At 38.3% G+C, this 17,491-nt stretch overlaps 1 protein-coding gene across 5 annotated transcripts in view; it reads left to right on the top strand.

Annotated features, from left to right (window-relative positions):
• The window catches only part of NEDD4L (neural precursor cell expressed, developmentally down-regulated 4-like, E3 ubiquitin protein ligase), a 168,033-nt gene that overhangs the window by 53,451 nt on the left and 97,091 nt on the right, over positions 1-17,491 (top strand). For 3 of the 5 annotated variants that reach the window (XM_009274734.2, XM_009274735.2, XM_009274733.2), the window contains exon 1: positions 5,657-6,924. In XM_009274734.2, coding sequence (XP_009273009.1) covers positions 5,749-6,924 — 1,176 coding nt within the window. In that variant the 5' untranslated portion in view covers positions 5,657-5,748. Of the gene's footprint in view, positions 1-2,132; positions 2,187-5,656; positions 6,925-17,491 lie in introns of those variants that run through there. The other 2 variants (XM_009274737.1, XM_009274736.1) reach the window with 1 other exon arrangement.

Below are 17,491 nucleotides of genomic sequence, written 5' to 3'. Positions count from 1 at the left end.
AAAAAAGAATGACTTAATTCTAGTGCAGCTGTAGCTTTCACAAAAGAAGGTTAGGTAGAATTTCAGTGGTTTTTAAAATTTAATCTTAAACAGCTGCTTGAGAAAAGATGTCATTGTAAATTGTTAAAAACAGCTATCATATCGAATGTTGTTTATAGAGTCTTAGTAATTGACTCTTTTGCTAATAGGATCTTTTAGATAGATAGTTCCCACCAACATAATTGTTAATATACAGGTTTTTGAGGTTTAAGTGGAATTTTTATTTTTACATGTACCAAATAGCTTTTCTAGGTTTTGCAACTAGGTAATACATATCTAAAATCATCTTCATCTAATGAAATCTTTGGTTTTTATAATGTAGTCAGAGGGGAAAATATGGACTTACACTTTTTAAGTTATGCAGAGTCCGTAGGAGCTGTCTTGATGCGAAATTACGACTGTGCCTAAGGTTTTCTATTTTCATCACAATGGTTTTTGATGTTTGCACACCTTTCATTATAGAGATATATATGGGATAACTTAAGCTGCCTGCCTGTAAAAATGCAGAGGAATTTTAATACTGTAATTTTACTAGAAAGTCATTACCCTAGTAAGAGGGCATTTTATGGTGAAGTGTTCAAATGCCTTTGCCTTCAGCACAGAGGACAAATTACGTAGAGAGATTACCATCACGACCATTGCACAGGAAAGGGAAGTAAAAGAAAGTTTTCGACTATTTATCTATCTGAAGACATTTCAAGCTGTCCCAAATTTGATCCCAACTGCATACGTGATTCAGAAATCGGTGACCTCACCTCCGTAAGCCCATCTTTATGAATACTGGTCTCATAAACATGCTGAGTTGTAAGACAGACTGTAAGGAACAAATTCACACATTTTAAAGTGAAATATATTTACTCAGGCTTAAGCAAACTTGTTATGTATATTTGTGCTTATAATTTTAACTGATATTATTCAAGGTAACCTTTTTAATAATTTACTTTTCCCAGGAAAAGAGAATACACAAAACTGCCACAATTGTGTTGTTTAAACTACAGACATAGTTCATAGAAGCTCTGTTAAAACATCCTGAAAATCCTAAACAATAATGTGAATATATAAAGTAATGCATACCCTTTTTTGTGTGTCACAATTCTCTGATTTTCTCAAAACTGGGAAGTCCATCGCCACCCCCACAGAACTATGGGGACATAGTAACCTGACTTAAAAAGTTTTTCTGAAAAAATATATCAAGTGGATCAAATACTAGAACTTGTGTTTCTTGTTTAATAGTGGCTGTTTTGTCTTCCTGCCAGAGTTCTTTGTTTGTTTGTTTGTTTTTTCCTTTTAAATGTTGGCAGTCTTTCTGCTTAAATTTACTTCAATGTAAATAATTTTCTGGAGGTATAGTTGCTGTTTTCAAGTGTTGGAGGGACTTCTGTTGGGTTTTCCACAGGCATGTGTGATAAATGGGCTAGAAATGGTGAGCGATAGACAGTCTAAAATATAGATGATTGTGAAATTCTGGAAGAAATACAGTAAAACTCTTGCTCCCTACATTTTAGTTGAGCTTTGCAGCTGTAGAACAAAAAAAATCTGGGAGCCCTGATAGTCTGTCTAGCCTGGGACTTGTTCCCAAAACACAGAACTTGTCACTTTGGCCAGGCTACCTTTCCTGAGACCAAGTTAGCTTTGCTGGTGTGCTAAAGGCAGCTGAACTCCCCCCCCCCAGGTTAGCCCTTCCTGGATGCAGCACATACTGGGGATGACATGAGAGAGAAGCAGCCGTGATTTGCACAGGGATGTCCTCTTCAAATTCCTCTCGGCTGTATGGCTGCATGCAGCCCGGCGGTATGCAGCAGCCATGCCTTTCCTCTTCGGAGCCTTCTGTAGTACGAGAAACGCAGTAACTGTCTTGCATTGAACACAGTAAATGAGAGCTTTTAATGTTAACTGCTAGGCTATTTCTAGTTGCAGTAGGGTTTAGAAACAAAGTGTTCTAGTGCTCCTGTTTAAGTAAAACTAAAGATTTACATAAAACCTGTTAGTCATGTTCTGTTTGCCTTGGTTTAATCACTGTATGAACTAGTACCCATATATTGTTACCATCAAGGTAATAAACCTAAAGTGACATTATTTGAATTTTCTCATAGGTAAACCCAACCAATCATCGTCTCCTGTTTGAAGTGTTTGATGAAAACAGACTGGTGAGTGCTTGTCTTGATTGTGTTTTACTAATCACAAGGCTCTGTGTAACACAGCTGATGAAAATATAGCACATCTTAAAGGTGTATTTTTGTCTGTTGTTTAAGTAAGCGTGCTAAGAAATGCAGATAGAAGCATAAAAAGCATCTGGTTTTGGGACTAATAGTCAGAGCATTAAACACAAAAGTAGTACCCTGCCTGGTCAGACCAAAATGGTCCTCCTTAACCCAGTATTCTGACAGTGAAAACCTCATCGTATTCTTCCTTAGGCTTCTCCAGTGCAAACTGATAAAGTCCCAGCATTTTTAGTCACTTACAAAGCAGCTGCTTCATCCTCTGATCATTTTACTGTCTCTTTCCTGTACCTGTTAATACTTCTGCATCCTTTTTTGGGATGTAGTTACTAGAGCTGCACCTTGTACTCAAGATGCGGGTGCATGAAGGTTTAAGGTAATGGCAAAATAATGCTCTCTTACATTTTCAGTTCTCTGCCTCATAATGTCCAGCATGTTGTTAAGAGTTTTTAGTCTTGAACTTAATTTGACTGATGCAGTAGCTCTTCTAGAGAAGTCTTCCAACATCTTGCTGCTTCTTGCTTTGTTATGATTAAATAGAAAAGGTTTTCAGAGAGCCATACGTGGAATAAGTGACACTGTCTTTCTGAGCATAGTAGGTTAAATATGCCAGTGCAGTAACATACCGGGTGAATGACTTTTTTGGTTTTTTGTCTTTTGAAAATTGTAACACCATCTCTTTGTTTGTGAGATCAGGTATTACATTTTCTTGGTTGGGTGCAGTACAATCTCTACTAAACTTGTTTGCTTTGTGAAGATTAGGATCAGTGTTGTGAAGATCCTTTTATTCAACAAAACCCAGTATGGAAACATCTGTCTTCAAAATATACATTCTTTTCCTCTGTCTTCCTATTAAATATAGAGCAAAGAAAAACATACAAGCTGTAATCTTCTGGGGAAAAAAAGGACTTATAGCCAAATGATTATATCCTCCTTTAAGAGGAAGTAAATCGGTAAGTCTGTGACAGTGTATATTTAGAGTGGGCTGACTGTGAGCATATTTGTTGACATACAATAATCATAATGACCACTTGCACTATTAAAACTGTCTTGTATCTTTTGAACTTAAAGGAGATGATGGGTCAGTTCTTCCCAGCTTTAAGGTCCTCTTCCATTGCCAGCTGATGCAGAAATCCTGTAAGTGTAATTGTGAGGCAGAGTATGTAAGCCCAGGCTCAGGACGGTGCTGACGTTACTGCGTGGCTTGCGTGTGTCCTGGGGGATGGTTGGGTGCGTTGGCATGGAGGACAAAGCAGAATTCGTGGAAGAGTCCTGGCTCTGGCCTGCAGAGGGCAGTGGCATGCACGGGGATGTCCTTGTGGATGCTGATGGGGTGGCGGTTCAGGAGAAAAATTCTGTACGCAGTGACAGCTGAGAAATGACGATTTTGGTATACTCATTTCAGATACATTGCTTAAGATTTTTAAGTTTCTGTATGCAGTACTGGCCTTATACTGGCAGTTTCGGTACTTCTTTATTGTTGAGCCATTTTCTGTTTGTTCTTCTGTGATCCTGCTTCTGTAGACAGTCTGCCCTGGGGCTCATAACCACCTTGCAAAGGCAGCAACCTGTGGTTTAGGAGCCGTTGCTTTCCTTTCAGAAGGTGTTCTGAGCTATTGACAAAGCAAGTACATTGGGGTTTTTAGAGTAGCAGATTTCCATCACGTTATGTTTACAGAATGAGGAGACATTGAACTGATTATTTTGGCTTTACTCTGAAATACTTATTGTCAATACTTGCATGGCTTTTCTTGCAAGAACTTTGTTTCTTCTTCATGTTCCCAAATTACCAAAGCACTTTCTGTCTTTGCAGTACGTCCTTCCCTTCCTATCCCCCAATCAAAATAGAAAATGTATGATGCAAGCTTCATCTTTGGTGCAAGGAGAGACTGTGTCCTTGGATAATATGCTTTATCTGAGAAATAAGATAAAATAGTATCAACATCTGTGCTTCCAAAAGGCAATCTACAGTACTGTTGCTGTGTAGAAGCTATTCATGTTTTTCTTCTTTTTGGCTCATAGTCCACTTAAAACAATAGGGGATTGTGCTGTCTGTTGGCAGTTATATCGTTTTAAGCTTCCATTTCTCTTGTGATTGGTCATTTTCTGTCTTTTGAAAACAAGCTGCTTGCAAACAGAGGTTTAAATGTCTAGATAGAGTATTGACCCTCCACCTACAAATTTTCAGAGCTGTTGACAAAACTTACGCTTTCAAGTTCTCTTAGGGAACAAATGTCCATGTATTGAAATGAAGCTACACTTCTCGCTAAACAGAGTTTCTTTTCTAGTATGTGTTAACAAGTGCTGTTGTGAGCACACTTCAAATGTGAGTATCCTCAGACCACTGAGTTTCTGCGTTGTGATAGAGCTGATATAGGGTGTTTGGTTTACGTTTTGGTGTATCCTGTCTGTCTGTTCTTCTTCTGAGGTCTTTTGGCTCTCAGAGCACGTAACTGTATTCCGTGCTGGCAATCACACTCGTGGTAATATTGCTAACTTTCTCACTGGAGGCTGGCCAGCAATGGGCAGAGTTTCTGTACGGTGTTTAAGACAAATCGGTACAAAACGACATGCAACACCCGTCTCCGGTTTTCACTCGTCTTTACTGCCTGGTAAAACTGAAAAAGAAACTTTGTCTCCTGCCATCTTGCACATTTCTGCTGTTTTTATTGTGTGAGAAATCTTTGCCATATGTACGATTGCTTTGTTTGTTGTAATTTTTAATTACTAAAAGGGACTGTGCAGGGTAGTGTAGGTTATATTGTGTTCATAGGGACAATGTAAAAGTTGTGGCTTTTTAAAGGCAAGAAGTTTGTTGCTTAATCATGTTATGAGCACAGTTAAAATTGAAAGCATAACCGTGCTATATTTATTCATGTTCTGCCATGATAGCCTAATGCTGTAACACACACCAAAATGCTAAGCTTGAAATAATTTTTCTCATTTGCATGTGGAGTTGACTTAAACTTTTAACACTATATTGAAGTGTTTTTGTTGTAGTTAAATTTTTGTGTGTGTGCTTTATACAAATGTGCCTTGTGAATATGATGTGGTTTAGATTTATAGCAGTGCCGAGTGTGTTTGCTGCCTTAGTCAGCTGTGAGAGCTCTCCCGCTGGGGCCGCTCCTCTCTGATGGAAAAGGAGCAGCTGTGAAGGTGCTGTTTCAGGCTCTTGCTGGCATTAAAAAAAAAAAAGAAAAAACAAAACCCCCGCTAGCTTACATTGGAGAGGGGGAACCAGGCCACGTGACTCCCACCATCCTACCCTATGTCACAGTTGTGTAGGAGCGCTGATTGCTCTTACCCAATCATGCCTGGAATGCTGCTTGCCACTTGGGCTATTTCTGCTATCTGTCGCTATCAGGGCTGCAGTGCTAACAGTTTGGCAGATGGGACACTTTTTCTTGGAGTTTATGTCTTTGGTTTTTAACTTCTGGCAGTGCCTGAATTGTTGCTGTTCTCCCTCTCCTTTTCTTCTCTCTGTAAAACCATGGCCCATCGGCTGCGGTTTCATTTTGGCTCTGGGCGAAGCAACACAGCCCCCGAATCAGAGATCCTCGACCGGGAGAGAGAAGATGACTTTTTCATGGCATTCCACACTTTGCCAAGAAGAAACAGTCCTCACGCTTTCTCCCGACACGGAGCAGATTATGGTGGTGGCGGTGATTTGCAAGAAGTAGGCTCCTTAAAAAGGAGTACATCCATGTTTATTCCCCAGCTGCTGAACAGTATTGATGTGCGTCCAACAAGAAGCTCGTCAATGCAGATCTCTCTTCAGCGCAAAGCTGCGAATGGCTGCGCGGACGAGTGTGCAACCCTGGAATCTCCTGAGGAGACACTTCCTTGTAAATTCTCTGACTTCAGGGAGCATTATGCACCCCCTGTTGAAAACCATTCTTCTTCTCCGATCAGTCCAGAGGTGACTCCTGAAAATTCTCCACCCAGGCTGACGGGAGAGTTAGGGCAACAGATTAATGGAACTATTTGCTGTAATCGTAGAATATTTTGTACTATTCCTTCTAATAACCAGACTGAGGATGCTTCATCAACTACCCAAGAAGATGAGGCAAATGAAGCAGCTTCAGGTTTAAACATAAGTGGTGTGAGGATTCAGCATCGGGCTTCAAATGCAGACGTGCCTCAGGTTACTCTACTACCCTTTGGTACTGAGGCTCAAAATAATGTTCCCACCCCAGAACCCCGGCGTTGGTCTTTGCAACATGTGCCAGATATGTCAGCAAATTCAGGGAAAAAGTTCTTTGTTCTCCAGTTACAGCAACCGCAGACAAGTGGTACAGGTGCGGGAGGCGAATGTAACTTTGGTTTTACTGGATCAAAAGGGGACAGATTGGTCAGGTATCCTCGAATACGGCTAGAAAGGAGTACTTCTTACCCTGTCCAGCCGCCAACAGAAGAAACTAGCCCCACAGATGATGGATTGAATTCAGAACTGCATGGAAATGGCAGGAATGGGTCAGAAATATCTAGAAGCAATTCAGTAGAGCGGATTCCTCAAGGGCAGGGATGCTTGTTTAAAATCAGACCAGATCAAAACACGAGGCAGCAGCACTTCAGAATTCTTGTCACCCGTGGTCCTGAAGAACAAAATCAGGTTGTTGGTAAAGAGGGTCGTGGCACCCCTGGTCCTACACCAGCCAGCACCACAGTAAGTATGATGCTGAGTATGCTATGCTAGTAAAATACAGAATTGCCCTACAAAGGCTTCTAGATTTGAGGCAACAGAAGCGCTTCCATTGTTAGTGCTAGAATGTTCTGCATTTCTCTGGAGCAAGCCACTAATCATCTCTATTTCTAATCTAATGTAACTTTGCTCTCAGTTATGATTACATCCAGTGTAATATTTTGAGATCCTAATGTCACACATGTTTCTTAATTCAGTGTTACGTCAGCTGGAAAGATTTTTAAAAATCAGAACATTCAAATGGCAAATTAAGTGTTCGTGTTAATTTAGTTGGCTGAGACCTTGCTGCATAAAGAATTCTTCACACACTGATTTTACAAACAAATACTTTGACACCTTCTAAGTATATTGTACACACGTGTGTGCTTCTACATGATTTCAAAATGTGTATTGTAATGTAATAGTAGCTAAGACTATGGAAATCTTATGATAATTCCAATCAAGATATTGACTTAGCAGATAAGGTACCAAGAAGCTAGGAAAAAAATATTTCTTATAGTAATTTTTTTTTTTTTGGCCTTCTGGAAATTAAAAACATGTCCTGTTTTTTGTGTGCCACAAATCCTGATCAAACAACTGTGCAAGTAGCTTGGCACAACTTAGTAAACTGTCTTGTTTGTATTTGCCTTGATTTTGCTTTAAGATGAAGTTTTTCATCTTCTGGTTTTTCTTTGTTATAATGGGAGAGGATTGATGTTTCATGTTTTTAAGCCACTTTTAAAAAGGCCAAAGGAGGAATGAAACTTACGGGTTTAGATTAGTCATTTGCTTAAATTGCTTTACTGTGCAATTTAACACTGCCCACTTGAGTTCCTAAGCTCAGTGATGCTGTATATAGAATAGTAAGCACTCTGTCTCCAGCTGTGAAAACAGATTCACTAGAAGAGATTTTGGTCTTCATTGCTTGTGTGTTCCCATTCTCCTGTGCTTTCGTTCAGTGAAATGTAGCACAGGACAGGTGCTCGCTGCAGCAAGGCCATATGATGACTCTGCAGCTTTCCTATGAAAAAGCTAATAGACTCCAAGTTATTCCAGTATAACCTTCTTCTTAGCTCTTCAGCAGACACTGAGAGTAGAAAATCAGGAAGTATCCCTAAGCTTTTATTTTAAAAAAGTAAAATAAAAAAAAATAAATCCCTCGCCAGTACAGGTTTCGTTTCAGTCTCTATAAGCTAGCAATTTTGTTAAGTAGCGTGTAGTATCTTTCCTGCCAGCCTGAGAACATTTCAGCAGGAAAATTTGGAATGCAGAAACTTTGCTGATTTTCTTCTTCATTTGACTTTCATGTATGCAGTACAGTATGTTAAGTGTTCTCATACTAAAATGAATCTAAATCTCATACTAAAAATGAAGTGGGGGGCAAAAATATGTCTGATTTTCCCTTTCCTATTGATTATCCCTTGTTCCTTTCCAATAATAGCTGTTCATGGAGAACCACCATAACCAATTATATAAGTAGCTATAGTATGTCAAACCTAGTACAAAAGCATCAAAGGTTTACAGATTTGTGCGACTTGTAGAGAGATGTGCCCCAGTGTCTCTGCAGTAGTTCTCATTTTCCTAAAGGATCTACCCCCCAGAGTCACTTCTTTGATCTTCACTGTAGTAATGATTCACATACCAAAGTCATACTTCAGTGTTTCCAGAAGACAATTATGAAATTTGTTCCTTTGTGCTCTTAGGTTTAGCTACCATGTGAAATCAATTTAGTCAGCCATGAAGCATGGCAGTCACAGAGGCACTCAGTCCAAATGGTACTTGCATTCTTTAGTGCAAAAAGTTTCAAAAATAAAGAATTAATTGAAACTTAAAACTTTTTTGTGGCGTTTTCTCATATTTGTAGTAAGCCCAGAAATATTGTGGGTAGAGGTGATTGGCTAGGCAAGATGCCATAGGAAGTGTGGGGAATGAAAGCATTTTGGTGAAAGTTTTGCTTTATTTTGTCTACATATAAGACATTCTTTAGTAAGGTGTCATTTTTAATCTATCCCACAGAAGTTTGTTTGGAGGACCTATGATGCTAAGTAAGGGTGTGCCTGAAATATTTGTTCTATTAAGCTGAGGGGAAAAGCTGCCATGTTTTATAGTTGTTAGCATAAAAAAAAAAAAATCTAGACTCTTCCAGTTAAACAAGTTTGTGTGTATTTGATTGATATAGGGCATGGGCCTGGGGCTGCAAGCAGCAGCTGCTACAGCCTTATTTATCTTGAGTGAAAACATTCAAGCGGGCGTCTGCAGTCCTACTGCTACCAAGTGTTTATGACCTTTCAAATATCTTCTGTTTTAGACAGAAGCATTTTTGGGCAAGCAGGATGTATTTCATTATAAGTCATTATAAAATAGTAGGTAAAGTATGAGCTTATGTCCAATTGTGAAAAATTTTATTTGGAAGCCTTGTTACAAATTCTTTTGACTACTATGATATTTTATATGTAATGCAATAGGCTACTGCCAAATGTGTATATATACTGTGGCATATAACAAATAAACACATTGTTTAAAATTTGGGGTCTGTGAGTGCATAGCTGTATTTGTGGGAAACACTTCAAATATCTCATGTATTGGACAACTGTTTTAGAGACCTGACAAAGGCATCTTTGTTGTGATAAAAATACAAAGTGCCCTAACAAAATGTTGTAGTAGTAGTATTGAATTATATTTAGTTAACAAACAGAAATGGCAACTCTCAACTCTGCAAGTCTGCATTTCTCACAACTCAGCTTTTATTTTCCCTTCTTAGAAATAATTTTAGAATAAATATTGTTTTGAAAGTACAGAGAATCTACTTATGCTCCTAAGATATCAGCTGGGATTGGGGCATGTAAACCAAAAAGAGCAAGCTGGGTTAAACGCAGTTCAGCAGTAACGAAGGGCCTGCTGGGCACCTAAGACATGTGCCTCATTCAGGCTGGTGCTGTGTGGCAAACCAGTGATTGATTGCCTAAACTCCAGCTGAGACACTGTCTTTGGCAAAATTTCCTTTATATGAAAGTGGAACAGGGTTGGGTGAACACGTGCAATGCATGTGATGGCTTTCATATGCCAACCACTCTGGGAAGTGGTTAAAAAATTGACCTGGAGAATGTGGAACTCAATGGAATTAAGGAGCTGGAACTGCTGCTGCTCTGCTGTTGCCTCTCCTAAAGGCTGTAACATCCACTTCCCTGCCTTATTCTGCCCTTTGTCATAGGTCATTCAAAACTTCATGCTTCTGTTGATACCCTGAATTTTGGTGGGGAAAGGGATACCAGTTCCATTGTTTTAATGGAAATGCTTTCATGGGAGACCTCTGCCTATCATTGAGGCAGTGGATTTCAGATGTGTCAGTGGTGAGGTTTGTGTTTGATCAGGAATAATTATCATCACCTAGAGCAGAGCCAACTACTGTTAATAAAGCTGTGTATGGGAAAGGCAGAGTTGTTTGCTACAGTCCTTCTACAAAATTAGTAATTAGCAACTGACAATTACATGACTGCAATGCAGATGAGGAAAAAACTCTTATTCAGAATCATATAATAATGTATTTTAATGCATTATTATATTATGACATGTAGTACAATGGATTTTGATAGTTTATTTTTTCTAGAGGGGATGAATGCTTCGCTTAGTTCTTTTGTTCCACTCGCAAGTTTTCTTAGTTTCAGTGATACCTCTTCAGCGTAAAAAGGTCGCTGGTAACCCCTTCTTACCTTAGTGACTTCCTTTGATTTGGAATAGATTTCTATGAGGGCAAAACTTTGCCAAGAATAGATAGCAGTCCACTCAGAAAATTGCTACTACTAGGCAAGTTTAAAACCTTGAACCATCCTCTTTTATATCCCGCTATGAGTCGAATCTGTTTAATCATATTGGGGATTATTTATTTGTGGGTTTGAGCAAAGAGAAAGCAGGTCAATGAGATTGATGATTGATTTAGAGGAACTCCTGGTGAAAATTTTCTAGTGTTCAACAGTGTTATTAAAATAGTATGTAATGTTAAATCATGTACATAAAAGATGAGCATTTCTGCTCTATCTAGGATCAGAAATGTGTATCTGAAGAATTCAACACTTCTATGGACCTTCTTTACACAGTGAAACCCTACTACAATATTTCTACTTTAGTTGGATTGTGAATTAGTATCGGATATATAGGAACTTATGTTCAGAAATGCATACAAATTTTCCATGCAGAAAAGTATATATAGCTGACCCATCAGCTGTATATATTAACAGTAATTTGTCAGAAAAGGGATGTGATCATGACATACTATATCATATATTATCAAATAAAAAGGAAAAAATGCCCATTATAACTTGCCTTATAGATTGGTGTTTACTATTATCCTATTTTTGGTCAAAAGCTCTTGACACACCATGCTCCAAGACATTGATAGTCTATAATATGGAAGTCTTGGGATGTGTTTTTTTATGGCGGGAGAATCAAACGAGAGAAATACATTTTTATTCAATTTTACACATTGGAAGAAATATAATACATTTGAATAAAAACTAAAGACTAGTTAAGAGATGACCAACATTGTGCTTTTTTTAGGTTGAATATTTATTCTGTAGACAGTCTCACAGATTATATCGTTTTCAATAGCAAGTGGCATAATAGCACTAAAGCAGACATCTTCTTTATATTTCTATGTATTATTGCCTCTTGAGTTACCACTCTCAGGATTGTGGATCACTGTTGTCTTACTGGAGATAATTTTCTGTGCACAGTGATATTCAAGCAAGAAACATCTGAATCACCATCAGCTAGCTAAGCCTTCACTGCAAGAAGCAGAAGAAAGTGAAATAAATGTAATTGTTTGTAATCCTTTGAAGATGATGAATTTGTAGAGGAGCTTGCATTGGCCACATCTTTAGGCCATGTTTCTACCATAGTATTTACTTTCCGTACCCATTTGTTTCAAATTTCTAGTCTGTCTTGGATCCAGTGGGTTGGAAAAGCAGAATTTCTTAACTAGCAATTCCATTCTGTGACCTGACGTAGCTCTAATGAACAAGTAGCAATTGTCTGTACTTGCCCTGTGCTAAGCCTTAATTTATAAGGCACATACCACTGTATGACAATTAAAAAGGGCAGTGGAGGAGTAACATTGTTCTGTATTGTTACCAGTGTGATTTGCAAAATAAGAGACATATTTTGGTTAGTATGAAATTCAATTCTGGATTGAATTTTCTGTTTTTTTTTACTTTTGTACATAAACTGATCCATTTGATTAAAAAAAAAAAAAAGAAAAATAAATCCTTCAATGTTTCAGTGTAAACTATGGCAAAGTCTGAAAGTCTCTTTCTTGAGACACCAAACGGTTCATGTATTGCTGATCAGCACAAGAAAAACTGATGGAAATCTTTAAAGATGAAATAAAACGAAAAGGGGTCATCTGTCCGTCGTCCATCCACCCCCCCACCCCCACCCCCCGTTCAAGTAACCATTGCAAGATTTAATTTGTTTCAGGTTAGTTAATGCAGTCCACAGAGAGAGATCTTAATTTTCTCTTTTAGTGTTGCTCTTCTTGCCCACTTCTTTGGTCATTCACCAGCCTGTCCTTGACACAGTATTCAACACTTAATTTAACATCATTCATCATCTTTAACTAGCCCCCACACTGATACCTTCTTAGGACTTGAGTTGGTATGGGAAATCGTGGTGCTTTTGAATTGGAAAAGAAGTTTAATTACTTCTCTTATAATCTCTGAACCAAGTCTAAATGTCCAAGAACTCCAAAGAATAAATAGACAAAAATGGGACAAATCCTGTTCCTAAGGAATGTGTGTATATATATATAACTGTTTATCTGCCTATCCTGTTTTCATGTGGATAATGAAGTATATTAGAACCATTAAGTCACTCCATTAAGATCTAACATGGAGTGAAAACGCACTTGGCATTAGAGACTTTCCTTCTGTCTGTTCATCCATCCATGCAAACATAGTGGCAATTACCTGTGCAGAAAGTTAAAATTGGCTGCATTCACACTTCTGGTGTTCCATGTGTGATGCTTATAGCTGAGCCATGCCGAACTGTTTCTGCATCTTCCATTTCAGAAGCAACTACTGAGTGCGGTACAGCATTCTAAATGGTACAAAACAAGAAAAGTCAAATTGTTAACAGCTTATTTGTTAGCTTTCATTACACCAGAATTCTTGAAAATTTAGAGGTCTTCTAAAACAGGCAAAAGCTATGTCAGAAGCAAGTATTTTTTCCCCGCGTCTCTTTAAGGACAGCTGAGACAGTACGGCTCACCTGCACACGGGCATTAGTAGCCAAACAGTGTGGAAAGTGTTCTGCACCTTTAAAAGGCTGCTTTCTCTTCCAGTGCTACACAGGACTAATGCTACACAATGATTTTATCTTTTATATTGCACATGTCTAAGTTTGGAGACCTACTTCAGGGATTGCTGTCTGGACTCTAATAGGCATTTCTAGAACATAATTCATGTTGCCCTTAGCTGGATGTTTAAAATAGCTCAAATGAATAGTGCTATGAATTTCCTGTCTCTCCACTTGCTATACAAGGAGTGCAGATGACTATCTGGAAAGCCTCTGTTTTGTGCAGATAAGGACTTTGTTGACATCTGCAGGTAGAGGTCGTGAATTCCATCCCTTGAGCCTTTTAGGTTTTCTGTCAAGGACAAGATCAGTTCTCCTTCCTTCCTCTCTCTCCTCAACAAACCTACCTCTAGGTTGCAGTGAAATAAAGGTATCTTCCTGACCACAGAAGACTGTGCCTAGAGATTACCATTCCTCTCATCCTTTTTTGTTCAGAGATCTGCCACAGGTTACAGCCTGCCTTACTTCATGAGTAATCCCCAACCCCCTCATCCCCTGCCCAGAAATCACCTGGCCCCTTTCTTAATTAGCCTTTCCATCAGCTCGCATATCTGTTCTTAAAAGATCTTCCTGTCCTGGAAGGGGCAGACTATCGTGTTCAAACATGTGCAGAGCAGAAGCTAGTTTTACAAGACGGGAAGTACCAAGAAGCAGACTGATTTTTGTTCTTTCCTTTTTTCTGAGTGGAGGACAAATAGCACATTGCAAGTAGTGTAAATTAGCTTGCAGAATGAAGAAATCCATATGTAATTTTTTGTCAAGTTTTCAGAGAGTCAAGAATTGGCAGTGCTGTCTTGACCCTATCCCTACACATTCTCAGAGTTCCCTGGGAAACGATTCTGGATTTTATTAGACTTCATTGTTAGGTGTTTTTCTCCCTGAAAGCTGTATCTTTTGGTATGTCTCTGTAAAGAAACCAGAATAAAACTTGGAGCAGAAGAGCTGGAAATAACATAACTTTTTTAAATAGCAGTAATAAACTATTTGCTCCTGCATGGAAAAATTGTATGCTGAGTTTCAGTACACAGTGATCTCTTTAAAGCTGAGTTTATAAGGCCCTCAATTTATAATGGAAATGCTGACACAGTCTTAACACTGAAGGTGCCAGCCAGAGCAGCTCTGGTATAGATCTAGCCACAGAAAACTACAGATAATAAACCAAATACAGAGGCTTGATTGCTTTTTGTACTATTTAGCTGTTTTCCTATTTGAGAAAAGCTGTCAAATAATGAAGAATTTAGGAATGTGCATGTTTTATGACAGTTCTAGTTCAAAAAGCTACTCTAAATCCAAATCTATCCTGTTTACTTAGTTTCCAGATCAAATCTCATTGTAAAATGTGTTACTGCATACGTTAATCTAAAATCTGTTGCTTTTATCTGTTTTTTCATCTAACAGGATGGCATTGGTAGCTTCCAAAAGTCAGCAATTATATACAGAAAAATACATTAATAAAATCAGCAGTATGACCATGCAGGTTTCTGTCTCCAAAGAGGATTAATAAATAAAAAGGAAAAAACTCATCCTTGCTCTGTTTAAGTCCTCTGATATTATGAACCGAGCAAAATGCTGGGCTGTGTCTTACATATGTGGGAAAAGCTAATTCTAGAGTTAAAGGCATTATCATTACCGAAATACCATTCTGGTTTCCGGGTCTGTCGTGTGCTGACTCCTCAAGCCGTGGGGGCGAGGGGGGTACACTGTGTTGGAAGTGAAAGTCAAAAGAAAATTTGCTTCTGATTAGATGAGTTGTGCAAATAAAATACATACTGCGCTGTATACTGTGGTGTAAATTCGGAGTTTTTCAGTTGGTTTGGGAGAAAGCTTCATTTTCCCTTTCATCCTAGGTTGAAAAGAATAACCTCCTGGGTGACTAGCATTTCCAGGCTGTATTTTATGTATTCTAGAAAAGAATAAGAGAATATAAACTTTGTCATAAGGTGGGATTTTTATCTTCAGTAAAAGAGAGATTCAGATACAAATTTCTATGGTCTGACTGGCCTTCTTTTCAGGTACTTGTTGAAGTCTTACATTCTTAATCCTACTATGTAAAGAGGTTTTTTTTTTAAATGGCAAAGAATAATATACAATCACTCTTTGTAATAAATAAGGCAACAGGAGCCTACTTATTCAGCATTAACTTTGGTATTCAACAGATTGCTGGACACGCATAAAACTCTGGAGTATGGTATTTGAAATGCTTTTATTATTGAAAGCAAGCTACTTTAAAATTAAAAAGGAAGGTATTCATCAAACAGTGAAAATCCTTTCAAACAAGACAGAGGCTGATAATAATCCTTCTTGAGAAAGTTATACCCTAAGTTTTGCCTCAAGTGAGTGTTTAAAACTGTTTACATAATTTTTTTTTTAAGTTTTTCTGCTTTTAAAATTATTTCTACTCCACATCCTGTACATAAAAAACACAGCATATCAAGATGGGGGAATAGCAATATTATTTGAGGGATTATGTTAAATCATGGTTATTTAAAATATTTTCATGTTGCTAAATAAAATTTAAAGCGTTGTTATCAAAGCTAAGAATTATATCCGTTACATTTTGCACATATCATCCTGGATAGTGAAAAACTCCTCTAATTTAAGTTTTTTTCATTTTAGCAGTAATACATTTAACTTTTAGTACTTAGTGTGGTAAAGACTTTGAATTACAAATACTCTAACCATTTAGTTATTTGAAATTGCTTCAAGCATGGTTTTACATTCACAGAATCATATTACCACAAGACATTTATTTGCTTCAAATTCTGTGAAAGTGGAACTAAACTTTGTTGTTGAAAAGTTGAGCAGAATCTCCCTCAACTTACACACACACACAGTCTTGTGTGCTCGCTCCAAAGATTTGAAAGTGGAGGCTGCATTATTAAGGCTTCATTATTTTTAGAAACTCTATCGGAGAGTGCTTGCCAGCACACTGAATTATTATAAACACAAGTGAACTATACTTGTTGGGAAATGATTGAGGTATATTTGGTGATGCAGCTTGCAGTTATGTAGCAGTGTGTTTACTCATATTCAGCTTTTTGGAATTAAGTAATCCATAATATGGGTTTCTAGCCCTAGACAGATTCAGGAAGGGTTTTTTGTAATATTTTACATTTTAAGGTATAGGATTGCAAGAGATGCTCTGCAAGGCACACTAATCAAGCTACAGAGTAGCTCTGAAAGATTTTATTTATTTACATAGTTTACAGTACTTGTGACATTATCGGCTTTCCCGATTCACTTCCAGTCTTGCGAAACATCTTTCTGATGTCGGGAGCACTTTGCGCTGCCATGTGACTCTCAGCCGCGCTGTGGAGTGAGAGAGAGGAACAGGCTTCTGTTCCCTGCAGGCTGAGATAAAACCTACCAAATATAAATGAGAACCTAGCTGGGTGAAAAAGAGGGGTAGGAATTGCTTACTGTAAAGAACTAATCATAACCGCTGTAAACTAAAATGTTCAGTGAAGATAGCAAAGGTGTCTGTGCCTGATCTTCTGTGAGGTTTAACTCACTTGTGTTTGTCACGTGGGTTGAAGGTTCAGGCAGCAATATAAGATTTTAGCTGGTTTGTATGATTTGAAGGTATGTGGCTAAATCTTGACCGATCTGAAGTTGTTAGGAATTCTGCTGTTGACTTCAGTATGATTGAAGCTGTACTCATGAACTTCCTTTTACTGCTCTGTTCTTACATTTAGCCATAGTAATTCCAAAGGCTTCAGCTTAATAGCTCTTCTAAGGTAAATGGAAGCTGCTCAAACTGGCTACTCAGAGGTAATTTTCACTATAGGTATGGTCCACACTTAAATGTTACTCTGTGTAAACATGTATCTGCTAGAGTGTGGGACAAAATCCTAAACTGTAATCGCAATGCAGCAATTCCAGGCAAAGTCCCGTTCGAGACATAGCAGCAAACAAATAATCCTTTTAAACAGGATGAGGGGAGGCGGACAATTTGGGACAGATACAAGCTTTGCTGAAACAATACACCTTCAAAAGCACAGTATTATTTGGTTGCCACTGGGAAAGCTTGCCAGTCAGCACAACTACACTGCAGAATTTGCTCAGCGACAAGTCTGTAGGTCTCAATTCACTACATATTTCAGTCTGCTCTCTATTGACAGATGAGCATGCAGAAATTTCTAACATCTTCAAAAGTGGTAACAGGTCCTGCAGTCCTCAAGATTGTCTGTCAACTTCTGCGATT

This window comes from Aptenodytes forsteri, unplaced genomic scaffold (assembly GCF_000699145.1).
Source record: "Aptenodytes forsteri isolate BGI_AS27 unplaced genomic scaffold, ASM69914v1 Scaffold112, whole genome shotgun sequence".
Classification (NCBI taxonomy): Eukaryota; Metazoa; Chordata; class Aves; order Sphenisciformes; family Spheniscidae; genus Aptenodytes; species Aptenodytes forsteri.
The sequence above is the reverse complement of the archived record's forward strand: the minus strand, read 5'-3'. Positions and strand labels throughout refer to the sequence as shown.